This window comes from Cavia porcellus, unplaced genomic scaffold (assembly GCF_034190915.1).
Source record: "Cavia porcellus strain 051 isolate PalLab524CR breed Dunkin Hartley unplaced genomic scaffold, mCavPor4.1 scaffold_9, whole genome shotgun sequence".
NCBI lineage: Eukaryota > Metazoa > Chordata > Mammalia > Rodentia > Caviidae > Cavia > Cavia porcellus.
In genome coordinates, this window is record NW_026947492.1 from 56,313,682 (window position 1) to 56,326,561 (window position 12,880).

The following is a 12,880-nucleotide window of genomic DNA, read 5'->3' on the forward strand; positions in this document are numbered from 1 at the left end:
TTTTGTAATAACAGAATACCCGAGACAGGGTAATTCCCAAGGAAAAAAGGCTAATTAGGGCTGTTTTGGAGGCTGAAAAGTCCAAGCCTGGGTGGCCACATCAGGCAGTGGCTTCACGGTAATTTGGCAAAGGATGGCATGAAGCCGTGAACTACGTGTGGAGTAAACTCAAAACAGGTATTAGTGCCTCACTTTCTACTAACCTGCTCTTGTGGGCACCAATCCAGTCTCACAAAAGGCCATTTCTTCCTTCCTAATCGCCTCTCACTAGGTCCCTCACTGCTGTTCCATTGGGGACCAGGCTTCCAACACAACAGTCTTTGTAGGATGCCACATCCAAGCCACAGAACCAGTCCTGGTTCACTTTGCCCTCCTCCTACACTCATGCTCCCCTCCCACCCCAAACCTAAGCTATCACTGAGGTCTGCCAACTCTGCCTTCAAATTCCCAATCCTGTTCCTCCCCACAGTTTTGCTCTGGTTTCTCTATGCTCACTTGTGTCCTGCAAGCCCATTCATATGGCTGTCTGTTTCACTGGAACAGAACTTAGGCCTCCCTGGACCCAGCAGACTAAAAGACCCCCAGCAAGTCCTCTGGTGCCCTCTCAGCAACTCTGTGCTGTGCTTAGCTGGGCCGGAGGATATGGTTAGTTTTTCCCAGTAGTCCATAGACTGCTTCAGGGCAGGGACTGCTTTCAATCTCCCCAGGGCTCAGAACGGGGCTCAGCACTTAGCCCTGTGCTGATTTGCAGCATGGAGTGACTGAGGATCCTACTGATCTCAGCCTATAGACACTTGCTTGTCCTGTCCTTTTGACCAGAGGACAGTCATCCACCCCCCCCCCAACCCCCATCTCAAGGGACAGACAGACACAGGAAAGTCTTTCTGGAATTGCAGCAACATTTATTCTGAGAAGAGAGCAGGCTTCCTCTCCTCCTAATCCTATAGTGGGCTTTGAGAGGAGTGGAGCCCAGGGCTGCGTGGTGTGGGCTGCAGGCTCCCTAAGTTGTAAGGTGAACAAAATAATTGCTCTCCTTGACCCACCTCCATCCTCACCAACCAGTCTCCAAGGCCTCCTGGGGTCAGAAATTTCAGCACAGCCAGGAGCCAGCCTGGCCTACCTAGAGGGCTGTGGTATAGTTCTGCTGGGGGTGGGAGGCACACCTGGCACCCAGGCTGAAGCCTACACTGGCCTGTCACTTGGTCCTGATTTGCCCCTGTGTCCCTGGGGAATAGGGCTGAACAAAAGAACCATGTGTCAGCCCCAGGGGCCCAGGCTGGCTTACCTAGGGCTCACCTCTTCAGCCCTGACTCAGGAGTCCTAATTTCGAATAGACATCGAAAATTGGTGATTACGTGTATGTGTGTATAGTAAGCATTCAGAGATATACATGGAGACAGGGTATTCCCTTGCCCTTACTCAGCACTTGCTAGCAAGAGTGCTGACAAATAGAAACCATCAGTCCCACTTTGCAGAGGGAGAAATCGAGGCACAGGAGGTTTAAGTGACTTGTTCTTGGTCATGTGCAGAGTTCTAGTCCCAGGTTCTCATGGGAAGCTCTGACTTATGGAAGGAATCCTCTTGTGCTCCTTGTCTTTCAGGTCCTAACCCCTCCTGGCTCAGGGCCAGGACCCAGGAGCACAGCCAGCCATGGAGCAAGGAGGCAAAATCAGAGGATCCAGCACCTCCAGCCAGGTGACTGGCCCACACTTGAAGGTCTGGAGTCAAAGTTCAGGTTCCCAACAGGAATTTTGGCTCTTGAACAAAATGCACTTTCAATTTGCTTGCTGTGTTTGCTCTGAAGCCCAAGGCGGGCACTGAGGAGCCTCCAAGTGAATCTTGCCACCAGCAGGCAATAGTTCTCCATGGAAACAGTTGGCACCAGCCAACAGATGTCCAGATACAAATCTCTTCATCTTCACCCTCCTCCAGACCACCTCCGCAAAGGTCTGGCTTCATTCACATCTCTCCTCAGGTGAAATAAAAATAAAACCAGAAGACCAGCAAAACTGGAATTCAAGGAAGAAAAAAAGAGTTCAGGGTTTTCTTTACAAACCCCTGGTTAAAACTGAGATTTCTAAAACAGAAAGAATAGAAAACAGTGAGGACTAAAAAGACCATTTTGGTCCAGAGAACAAGAAGAGCACTGGCCTCCTTGGATCTTGGGGCAGTGCAGGCGGAGGGGCCTCTGGTCAGGCAATGGAGCTACCTGTCTCCTGCCATGCCCTCTAGGTGATACGATCCAAAGGCTGGCAGCATTCACACTGGAGTCCTTTCTCCTAGAAGCCTTGTGGCAGAGGGGAGCATTGCTTCCCCGTGGGCCCCTTTGGCCTCTCTGCCCACCTGAAGCACTAGCGGGACACATTCCTTCACACATTGGGCAGGAAAGTGCCTCTTCCTCATCCATGGCCACTCTCTCTTCCAGGGATCTCAGACCAGGGACTTCGTATGACACCGGAGTCTGGGCAAGCTGGCAGCTGCAGCTCATCTGTCTCTGAGAAGACCTAAGGGCACAGGCAAGGCCCAAGGCAGAGACAGGGCTCCATTCCCCTGCAGCCTCTCAAACGTGGCTTATGCATTTGGCAAATCTCTACTGAGTGAATAAACAGATTGGTGAGTGGACAGGATTAGAGAATAAACACATACCACTCACATGTTTCCCAAATTCTAGGCTGAGCAGGACCCTGGTGGGTGCCTGACAAGCCCTTTCAAGATGGCTTGAAAACTAGGTAAAGGTGCCACAGGAAGAGAGGGGGAGACTGGAGTGGGTCTGGGAGACAAGGGGCCAGGCTGGGGGTTGGGGACATGGCAGTTTGTTTGTAAACAAGTGACCTCTTTTTGGCACTCCTCAGCAGACAGTAGAGCCTTGGGAAATGTTTTCAACAGATAGAGTCCCTTAGCAGTAGTGATAACTGGGATGGGAAGGATTATTTTAAATCTCAGGCAGGTAGATTCCTTCATAAGAAAGGAATGCTTTGGGGTCCTCAGCATACTGAGGCTCTGAGTGAGTGTAGCAATCTCCCAAGGTCACACAGCAAGTCAGGGAAAGAGTGGGAAAAGGACCCCAGTGTTTGGCTCCTGGGCTGGTCCCAGGTCTCCTGGTGCAGACATGCAGGTGGTGTTCAGAATTATTGGGGCCAGGTAGACAGGCAGGTGTCAGATAGCCATGAGGGAGGCACGGCTGACGATGTGCACAGTAACGGTGCCTGGCAAATCGCTGGGCTGCCGACTGTTGCGGCCTCGGAGGTGGAGGGTGTGCACGGGCTGGAGGTCATCAGGTTCAGCCTTCAGTTGCACCTGGCCCAGGAACTCATCCTTCAGGACTCGGTAGTTCCAGATCTGGGAGGAGAGAGAGAGTCGTGGGAGGGATCATCCCTAAGACCAGGAATACAACCTATGGTAGGTGCTGGGGGTAATCGCTGCAGGGCCCAGAATCACCCCCCACAGTGTGGGCCTGGCAGGGACAGGAACCTGGAGTGTCTTCCTCACCACGAGCCTTGGGAAAGGATGTCCCCCATCCAAAGCCTTGGGCTCCCAACCTATCAAAGTGCTCTTCCACTCATAAAGATTACCATAGCTCTGTTGTTGACTCCCCACCTACCCTACATTCCCCATTACTAATATGAAGGTTTGATTTGTCCCTTGAGGTCCTTCTATCCCCAATAGCTATGGGTCTGTGATTTGATCTAGTGGGACCCAGAGTTAAAAAAACTTGGAAAATCTACAGTGGCTCCCCTGGGGTCCCCAAGTGTTTGTTTACAGATGGTTTCTCACCCAGAGAGATGTTGCTCTGGGCCTGGGGGACAGAAAGCTTCCTGCTAATGAGCTCAGAATCATCGTGCACCAGCCACCTTGGCCTGAGAGGAGAAGGAAGGCTGTGTCCAAGGACAGTGGCTTTCTATCCCCTGTTCTAGGTTCTTATAAAACCACCACAGCCCATACCATTTCAGTAGCTCTTGTTCAAATGACCCACCCACATAGGACTCTAAGGAACAGCTCCCAAGGTTTTGGGCAAAGCTGTCAGAGATGACCAATGTCCACAGCCAGGAAACTGACCCTGCGGGGTCTCTGAATCACACTGGCTAATCTAATCTCATATACAACCCTGATGTCGGTGCAGCAGGAGATGCAGGCAACAGAATACCAAAGCCATGCTGGGGAGTGAGGGACAGACCAATAACCACAGCCTAGCACCCCTGGGTCCCTGTCAAAGGCTCTTCTGCCCTGAGCCTGGCTGCCATGGGCTCACCTGGACAGTGATGGGCTGGGCCGGCTTCTTGCGGTAGAAGATGCCTTTCACATTGTACTGAGGCATTGAGGTCCCTTTCTGCACGGGCGACTGAACTTTTTCTCCCTCACACTTGATGATCACATAAGAGTTGGGCTCTAGGAAAGAGTGGGAGCTGGGCTGAGGGTGGGCTAGCTGGATGCCTAGGTGAGACACCTACCTGGCCTCAGTCATTTAAGGGAAAGCAAGATTGGAGCCAGACCCACCACATAGCCCAGGAACTTAAAGAGATAGGTGAGCCAGTAGTCTCTAGCCTCCAGACCTTTACCTCCGTTCACAGCACCTGTTACCCCAATTCTTTTCACCAGGCTTCATGCCTATTAGGGTATGCCTTCTCAGCCTGGAGAAAGGATGTCTCCCCCAGGAAGCCTTCCCTGAGCACCCGTGTCAGGTGTCTGTTCTAGGAAGCTACCAGGAAGGAAGCTACCAGGCAGGCAGTAGACCTGCTCTTCATTCTGTGCTCCAGATCCCCCGAAGTGGATACCAGGAAAATTTTGCTGGCCACTGAGTGTGAGCAGGAGAGCTCTGGAGGCTAGGGACTGCTGTGGAAGAGAAGGACTAGGGCAGCTACCAGCAGAACCAGGGCCTTTCCTGCTGAGCTCACCTGTTGTGGAGTCCTTCAGGCCAGTAGCCCCCACAACATGGACTTGGGTCACCTGCTGGGGGTAGCCACACAGGGAGCTCCAGCAGGTGCGGGGAGGCTCATCCAGGCGCAGCTCTCTGATGAGGAGGGGTGAGGGGGTGCCAGGAAGACAAGTGAGGAGGGGTTCTAATGGTGACATCTAGTCTGGGTCCCACACCAAGGGGGCGGGCGAGGGCAGTATGGGAACCCAGCAGGGATGGGGATGGTTTCAGTAGTCCCTGGGTCCCAGAGCCAGTTTCCACCCCATGGGATAGGGCATATGATAGCTAGATCTGAACGCTGGAATCAGACCAGACAGGGGGTGGGTGGTCAACACTCCCATTGACCATGTGCCCTCAGAAACCCTTCTAGCTTTGATCCTTATTTTCATGTGTAAAACGGAACGATCAGGCCTCCTGCTCAGGGGTATGGAACAATCAAGTGAGGCAAATAAAGCTGATTTGTAAATGGGAAAGTGCAGTATACATGACCCAGTGTTCCTAAGGGCTGGGATGGAGTGCAAGGGAAGGGAGAGGAAGGAGAGGGGTCAGGCCAGGATGGCTGGACAGCTGGGCTCCACGCCTCAGGCAGACACTTAGTACCACTTGGCTGAGGCTCCTCGGGGCCCAGTGTGGACTGCGCCCCACCAACCCTAGCCCTCACAGCTCCACACACCGGCAGTTAGAGGGCACATCTGTGAAGACTCGGAGCAGGAACTCGCCAGTGTGGCCTGGCTCAAAGGTGGTGGGGATGATAACATAGCGGCCCTCAGGCTGGTCCGTGCGTAGGAAGACACTGCGGGAATTGATGTAGATGGAGCTGGCGGCCTTATGCTGCAGGCTGTGCATGCGGTACTGGCGATTCTCTTCCACCTGCAGGAGATACACGGGCTGGGCCATACGCGAGCCCCACACTGCACCCAGCCCACCCATCTGCCCCTTGCCAGAATCCACGCAATTGAGCTGTCCAGAACAGGAAAGGAGATTAGTGTTCATCGGGTCCTGGGGCTGAAGGGGAGGAGGGCCCATGGAATTGGGTGGTGATGGCCTAAGGCAGCAGGATATCTTTGGTGGGTGATAAAAATGTCCAAAACTGACTGTGGCAATGGTTGTGCAACTCTGATAACATTAGAAGGCACCAGGTTATACACTTTATATGGGTGAATTGGACGGCCTGAGAATTTTACCTCAATGGAAGCTATTAAAAATGGAGAGCAATGGCCAGGCATGGGGCACACATCTGTAACCCCAGTAGTCTGGGGGTCGAGGCAGGAGGATTACAAGTTCAAGACCAGCCTAGGCAACTTAGTGACTTGGCAAGATCCTGTCTCAAAAAGAAAAGAAAAAAAAAAAAAAAGAACTAGGGATGCAGCTCAGGGCAAAGGCTTTAGGTTCAACCCTCAGTAGCAGAAAAAAAAAAAAAAAACAAATAGAAAAACCCACCAAAAAACAAAACAAAACAAAGAAAAAAGTTCCAAAGACACCCCTCCCCCCACAGCAGAACCAAGTACAAGTATCTGCAAGAACTTCAGATAAGTCCCACCCTTAAGGTTTCTACTTCTGATGGTTTCAGTGACTTGGAATCAACTATGCACTGAAAGAATTAATTTAAAAATTCCAGCAATTCATACATTTTAAATTTTACAATGTTCTTTTATACTGTGATGAAATCTTATACCATCTTGTTTCACTCCTCCCAGGAAATCAATCACCTTTTTTGTCCAGTATGTCCATGCCACCCATGTACACTACCTGCCCATTCTCACTGAGCACTGTGCTGGTTATCATCACAGTATATAGGGTTTGGTATTTGCCACAGCTCAGGCATCCACTAGGGGTCTTAGAACCCCATCCCCTCAAAAGGGGGAACCTATTGCATCTCCCCCCCATGCAAGGGGGGGACTACCTGCATAAGTCATAGCATAAATTTATGAAATGACATTGTCAGCTGCCAAGATAAGCTAGATAGTTCTCAAAACAAGTGTCACAGAATGCCAGTCACAAAAGTGAAGGTCATAACATACTGAAACAAAAACAAAGCGTCACAACACATCAGCACACAGTGCGTGTGCACCAGCACAAACATGGGCACACACTGCCTTGACATGATGCAGGACATCAAATGCCAGGACCTAGCATGGACCAAGTGTTTCACATGTCCATGTGTCTCCCTCCAGTTCTCAGGGGTCTGACAAGTATGTGGGGTCCTGCTGGGCCACATGTTACCACACACTGGGTATCACATATGGAAGCCGTGTATCCAGATCACAAGGAGGGGGACAATAATGAGTCTTCCTGGCTCTGTCAAGGGATGCTCCTCCCTTGCACAGGGGTCTCCAACACAGGAAGCTGCGCGAGATGAGAGAGGCCCTGAGCCTTGGGGACATGGAGCAGCGATGTGATGCTCAGGGGATCACAGAGCTCAGCCCCAACACCGACTCTTTTCCTAACCCATTTGACAGTCTACACTGTGAGCAGGAAGGAATCAGGGTCAGGTGCAGCATACTCTGTGGGCATCCCCGACAGGGACTGTGATACATCTCCACGATGTTAGCCAATGCAGCCATGATGGTTAGAGTGAGGACGGTGTCTGAGGTGTTCTAGAGTGTTCTCCCCAGGCCCAGGAGCCCAAAATCCACCTCCCCACATTCCTAACCCACAGCAGGGGGCCCTGCTGGCCTCACCTTGTAGATGTCAAAACCAATGGCCAGGTTCTCGCCTTTGCCCTCCCGGCGGGTGGATCGCTTGGGCCGCTGCTGGATGCAGATCAACACTTCATCTTCTGGCTTTTTGACCTCAAAGATGTACTGCAGGTTTGGCCAAAGAGAGACACTTCCATAAGACCATGTCACAGATGAATTCAAAAGCCAGGCCTCGGGGTTGGGGATTTAGCTCAGCGACATAAGCACCTGCCTTGCAAGCAGGCAGTCCTGAGTTCGATCCCCGGTACCGATAAAAATGAAAAAGACAAAAAAAAAAAAAAAAAAAAAAGCCAGGCCTCTGCCACCACGGGCAGCCTGAGCTTGGCCAGTCCTGTCAGCTCTGAGTCTTATCTCTCCTGTGACACAGGGCTGCTAATGCCTACAACAGCTACCCTGCATGAAGATTGGGAGAACTCAGGGAAATAATGGACACTCAGCCCAGAGCCTCACACGCTGTTGGTGCTCCATAAAGGCACATTAAGTAGTTGCCATGGCCTATGGCCAAGTTCCTCAGGAACCAGCAGAATCACGCTGTTGTAGAAACAAGGGGTGTATCCCCAGCTTGGCCTCTTAATATGCCTGAGACTCTAGGCAAGATGCTCAAGTTTCCTGGGAACCAGGTTCCTCATTTTTACCATCTACAGGTCAAACTATAAAGCTGGGCTTCATGACCTCTAGATATGTTAGTGTGCCCACCCCACTGTACAGATGGGTATGGTGAAGCCTAAGCACAAGCAGGGAGGCATGCAAGGTCATGCCAGAGCCTATGGTGAGACAGTGGTGGGGACCCACACAGGTGCTCAGGGGCAGGTAGGGACCCCTGAGCATGCCCACCTGTGGGTTTTGGAAGAATGTGTCCTTGTGGTTGATGCAGCCCCCACTGCGGTTCTGCTTTGGGTCCTCATGCCGTGTCCAGGCACCTCGCAGCCGGGCTTCTTCCCATGTCTTGTGGATGCTCAGGTAGGATGTGTTGAGGAGGCGGCACTTGATGATGTCCGTGAAATACCGGCACAGGTCCTCGAAGGTCATCCTGGGCACAGGGAGAGCAGGTGAAGTGGCTCCCAGGCCCACCTGCCCACTCACTCCATGCGCTCGGAACCCCAGCCACACACGGCACCGCACAGACCCTGAACCCTTTTTGGCTTCAATTGCCTCATCTGTAAAGTGTCGATGAATCTGCCAACAGCTGCCTGTCTCACAGAGCTAGCGTAGGAATGAACCCATTTATTCCAAAGATGGCAATCGTTTGTGAATGTTTGCATGAAATTCATGTATGTTACCTAGACAAAGTCAAGGAACAAGAATATGGAGAGAAAAATTTTATTACATTCCATGGTTCCGGGCATTCCAAAAATGGAACATTAGGCCTTGAAGGGTTAATTTGGGCAACAAAAGCAATACAGTATGGCTTTCAGCACAGAACAGCTGGTCTAGCTGCTGCAGCAACTGTTGAGAGAATCAATAACTAATATGTATAGCCCTCTACAGTTTGCAAAGTGTGTTTCTACCCACAGGATTCCACATCTGGTCTGAGGCCTCAATAAATGCGGTAGGCACCCATGGTAAGGATGCGGCAGTGGCCGGGTGGCAGGGTCACTAGGTGCTATACTTGCCTCTGGAAGCCTATGTGGAGGGCTAGGGAAGAGCATAGGGTACAACCCTGCATGAGAAGGGCTGCAGGGGGCCACTGTTTCCATGGAGGAGGGGTTTGGCTATGTTTTAATTCAACTGACCCCTAAGACACATTGGACAAAGTGTGCCTTTGGCCTCAAGGGCTGTGTAGGGAGCCCTTGAAGCTGGAGATTGATCACATGTGTGGGGCTAAAGCAAGGCCAGCCCAGAAAAAACAGAGAGACCAAAACAAGCTATGTAAACAAGTTATTTCAGCACCAAGAAGGCAAAGGGGCCCAGGCCAGCCAGGCAGACAAGTTGCTAGGAAGTGAAGTTGAAATTGACCTTCTTCAGGAGCCTATCTAGCATATAAATTAAAGTGCTACAGTGGTTGAGGAGTTCCTTTCCTCCCATCATCAGGATAAGGGCTCCACTTGACCCCAGCTTTGTCTGTTTATTTTCTCATCCTCTCACGGTCCTTCACCAAAAGAACCTAAAGAGCTACATGAGTCGTGGCAGGGCAGAGGCCAGAGGCCTGGGTGACCCCAGCAGCTTCCAAGAACCTGCAGGCAGGGTCCTCGACGGGGTGCCAGGATCACTGCCATCTACTCTGCTTTCTGGAGCCTACAGCATCTGCCTCACACAGGGAACCCCATACCTTCCATGGGGACCAAAGTCTCTAAACCAAGTGTTCTGCTGAAGGGTGACACTGAGTGTGGCACAGTTGGTATAGAACACAGGTGAACGACTGGAGGCAGGTTATCCCAGAGTACCTATTGGGCGCTTCAATCTCAGCTGTGGCCGTCTTCCCGCCCCTCCCCTTGCCCCCAGTTCCCTGCTCTTCTGAATTCACCCTTTCCAAACTGAGACAGGAGTACTCTCGCACCAAGCCAGGTCCCTGCACCCTGAGCCTCAGCTTTGGAACAAGCTCCTCCATGGTGCTTTTCTTCTCTCCCATCTACTCCTGGCATCACACTGCCCCTGCCCTCAGGTCAGACCCCACTTGCTAGCATCCTGGGCTTCTTACCAAGGGCTTAGTCTGGGCCCTGAGAAGCCCGGAGTCCCTCAAAGGGGCAGAGGACTACAGGATGAAAGGGCTCATTACTGCCCAACTCATTCTACAGAAACTGAGGCCCAGAGACGGCACGGCTTGTCCAAGGCCACGCAGCAGGGTGATGATGGGTCATGCTAAAACTGCCTCCCGTGCTCCCTGCGCCCACGCTCCCTGTAGGCTCTGGACACAGCACTCACCAGAACTCGCCATCGTCCTGCACGGTCACACCCATCTTTTCCCGCTCACTTTTGCTCACTTTCTGCCATTCCTCTGAGCTGGGAGAGGAGAGGAAGCAGTGTGAGAGGAGAGGCCCCACCAGAACTTTCCAGCCACGAAGAGAAGGCTGGGTGACAGTTCAGACCGCGGCCACCCTCAGTGGTTAGGGAACTGGGGCCATACCCAGCCCTGCTCTGTGCTCTCTCCCAGGGAACTGTGTGCTGTCCCCCACCAGGCCAGGAGGTCTAGAAGCAGACCAGGAGTGGAAGGGGAGGGCATGTCCCCACAAGGGAACTCCTTTACTAGGGGTGAGCTCCACTCCCCTCCTGGCCTCATCAGGCATGGCTCAGGGCATCGGCTCCACACACTCTCAGCTGGTGGCTGGTGGCCTCCACACCCCTGCCCGCTGTCTGTGTGCCCTCCCAGCTAGGTCCCTACCACTTCCAGGCCTTTGCCTTTGTTGGGGACCTCACTCCCTACCCCACTCCAAACTCAAGTCTCCTTTCTCTTTTCCTAACACCACCCTCCCCACATCCTTCAGGACCTACCCTCAGAAACCCCTCTTCTGGGAAGCCCCCAACCACCCTTTCCTGTCCCTGAGCCTCACGTATCACTCCAGGGTCCATTCCACTCCCGCTCGCCCCAGGGGTTGCGCAGGCGGATCATGTCCAACTTCTCTGACTTGAAGAAGGCCAGCAGGCCATGGCCCAGGCGCACCTTGCGCACGTCAGTGACAGCATACGCGTGGCCCTTCACTAGGCCGCAGGCCAGGCGTGCCTCCATGTCAGCTGCTGTCACCGCCTGTAGGAGGACCCAGGGGCTCAGAGAGGCAGGGACAGCCTGAAACCCTAAGGGTTCCCCCAGAGCACTGTCCCCTATGAGTAGGAAAGGGAACTGCACCCCCACAAAGGTGTGGGAAGGGAAGTGTCCACCCTGGGGACAGCTCTACAGTGTGTCAGGGCCAACTCGCCCTGGTTTGAGTGACTGATAAATATTCAGGAATTTTGAGAATTGGATATTAAGACATCGGTACCTGGAAACTGACCATGATGGAAATGTTTATGCCACCAAAATCAGGCCTTTTCTTTTTCTGGAGAGACAGCTTATCACGTACAACAGGACTGGCTCTACCTGGGTTCAAATTCTATATACACTGAGCTTTCTTATTAGACTCCACATAATTAATGAGATCAGACGAACCTCCTGTGGTACTAGCCCAGAGCCCACCTGCCACAGGGGTTCCAGCTGCCACTTAGCTTGATGCCTCATAGCTGGACTGAGGGACCTCAGGTGAGGTCACCAGGGGCCTGAGAGGGTCAGAAGAGAAGATGTTGGGTGTAGGGGGTTGGGGACACTGCACAGCACAGGATTAGCACAGTCTCAGGGCTCCTGTCCCCCAAAGGGTAGTCCAGATTATGAGCCGACTCCTGAGCCACCCCACTCAGGGCTGGAGAGCACAGAGTCCGTCTTGGGCCTGTTGAGCTCTTACCTTGATGGAGGCGCTGATGAGGCCTCCCCGGCTATGCACCTTTAACACTCGCTCAAACAGCTGGTTCCTCTTGGCCTCGTCATTCGCAAAATCACCTTCAGTCAAGTCGATGGGCTCCGAAACGCCACCTGTGAAGTCCACCAGCGCATCTGCAGTGTTGCCTCCATCCAGGGCCTGATAACAGCCCGCCAGCCTGGGAAACAATGCGGAAAGAATTCTGAAGTCATGCTCCCCAGCCAGTTTAAATCCTTTACCTTAGAGGACTTTCAAAAGTCAGAGAGGTCAAGCAAACTGCCAAGGTCACAGGGAAGGCTACAACAAGCCAACACTAGAACCCGGGAGATGACTGTCAGGCCAACATGTGTCTCACACTGTTTCATGTAATCCACACTGCTTCATGGCTCAAACTTCTCTAGGCCTCAGCAGCTACTGTCCAAAACTCTGGCAATTCTTTTCAAAAGTGTATATAATAACAGGGAGTTAGTTTTAGAAACTAATGCTATAACTATACCCTGGAATATTAAACTTCCATGGAAAAAAATACCTGGAAAAGAATTCCTGTGGTAGGGAAAATACTAATGTTTGCTTCCAATGTTTGAAAGAGCAATGGACCTGTTTTCCTATTATGCTTAAAAGGCATACAATAATTTATTTTAAAAAATACTTATTTGTCTAAAGGAATAATCATATGAAATCAGAGGGATCTGTGTTCCTGAGGTGAGAAAGGGAGGGACTTTAAAAACTTTATTATGGCTGGGGATTTAGCTCAGTGGCATAAGTGCCCGCCTTGCAAGCAGACAGTCATGAGTTTGATCCCTGGTACCAATAAAAAGGAAAAAGACAAAAAAAAAAAAAAAACCTTTATTATGCACTACTATGTACAGAATGCAAATTTGAGA

The 12,880-nt window shown here is 51.9% G+C and overlaps 1 protein-coding gene across 7 annotated transcripts in view; it reads right to left on the bottom strand.

Moving 5' to 3' along the window:
- Positions 1–881: 881 nt before the first annotated feature.
- The window catches only part of Capn5 (calpain 5), a 54,562-nt gene continuing 42,563 nt past the window's right edge, over positions 882–12,880 (bottom strand). For 6 of the 7 annotated variants that reach the window (XM_003468538.5, XM_063256439.1, XM_063256440.1 and 3 more), the window contains 9 exons: positions 11,982–12,174; positions 11,100–11,293; positions 10,474–10,551; positions 8,446–8,641; positions 7,594–7,716; positions 5,586–5,782; positions 4,893–5,008; positions 4,250–4,386; positions 882–3,339 (listed from right to left, as the gene is read on the bottom strand). In XM_003468538.5, coding sequence (XP_003468586.2) covers positions 3,157–3,339; positions 4,250–4,386; positions 4,893–5,008; positions 5,586–5,782; positions 7,594–7,716; positions 8,446–8,641; positions 10,474–10,551; positions 11,100–11,293; positions 11,982–12,174 — 1,417 coding nt within the window. In that variant the 3' untranslated portion in view covers positions 882–3,156. Of the gene's footprint in view, positions 3,340–3,774; positions 3,858–4,249; positions 4,387–4,892; positions 5,009–5,585; positions 5,783–7,593; positions 7,717–8,445; positions 8,642–10,473; positions 10,552–11,099; positions 11,294–11,981; positions 12,175–12,880 lie in introns of all 7 variants that reach the window. The other variant, XR_010049832.1, reaches the window with a different exon arrangement.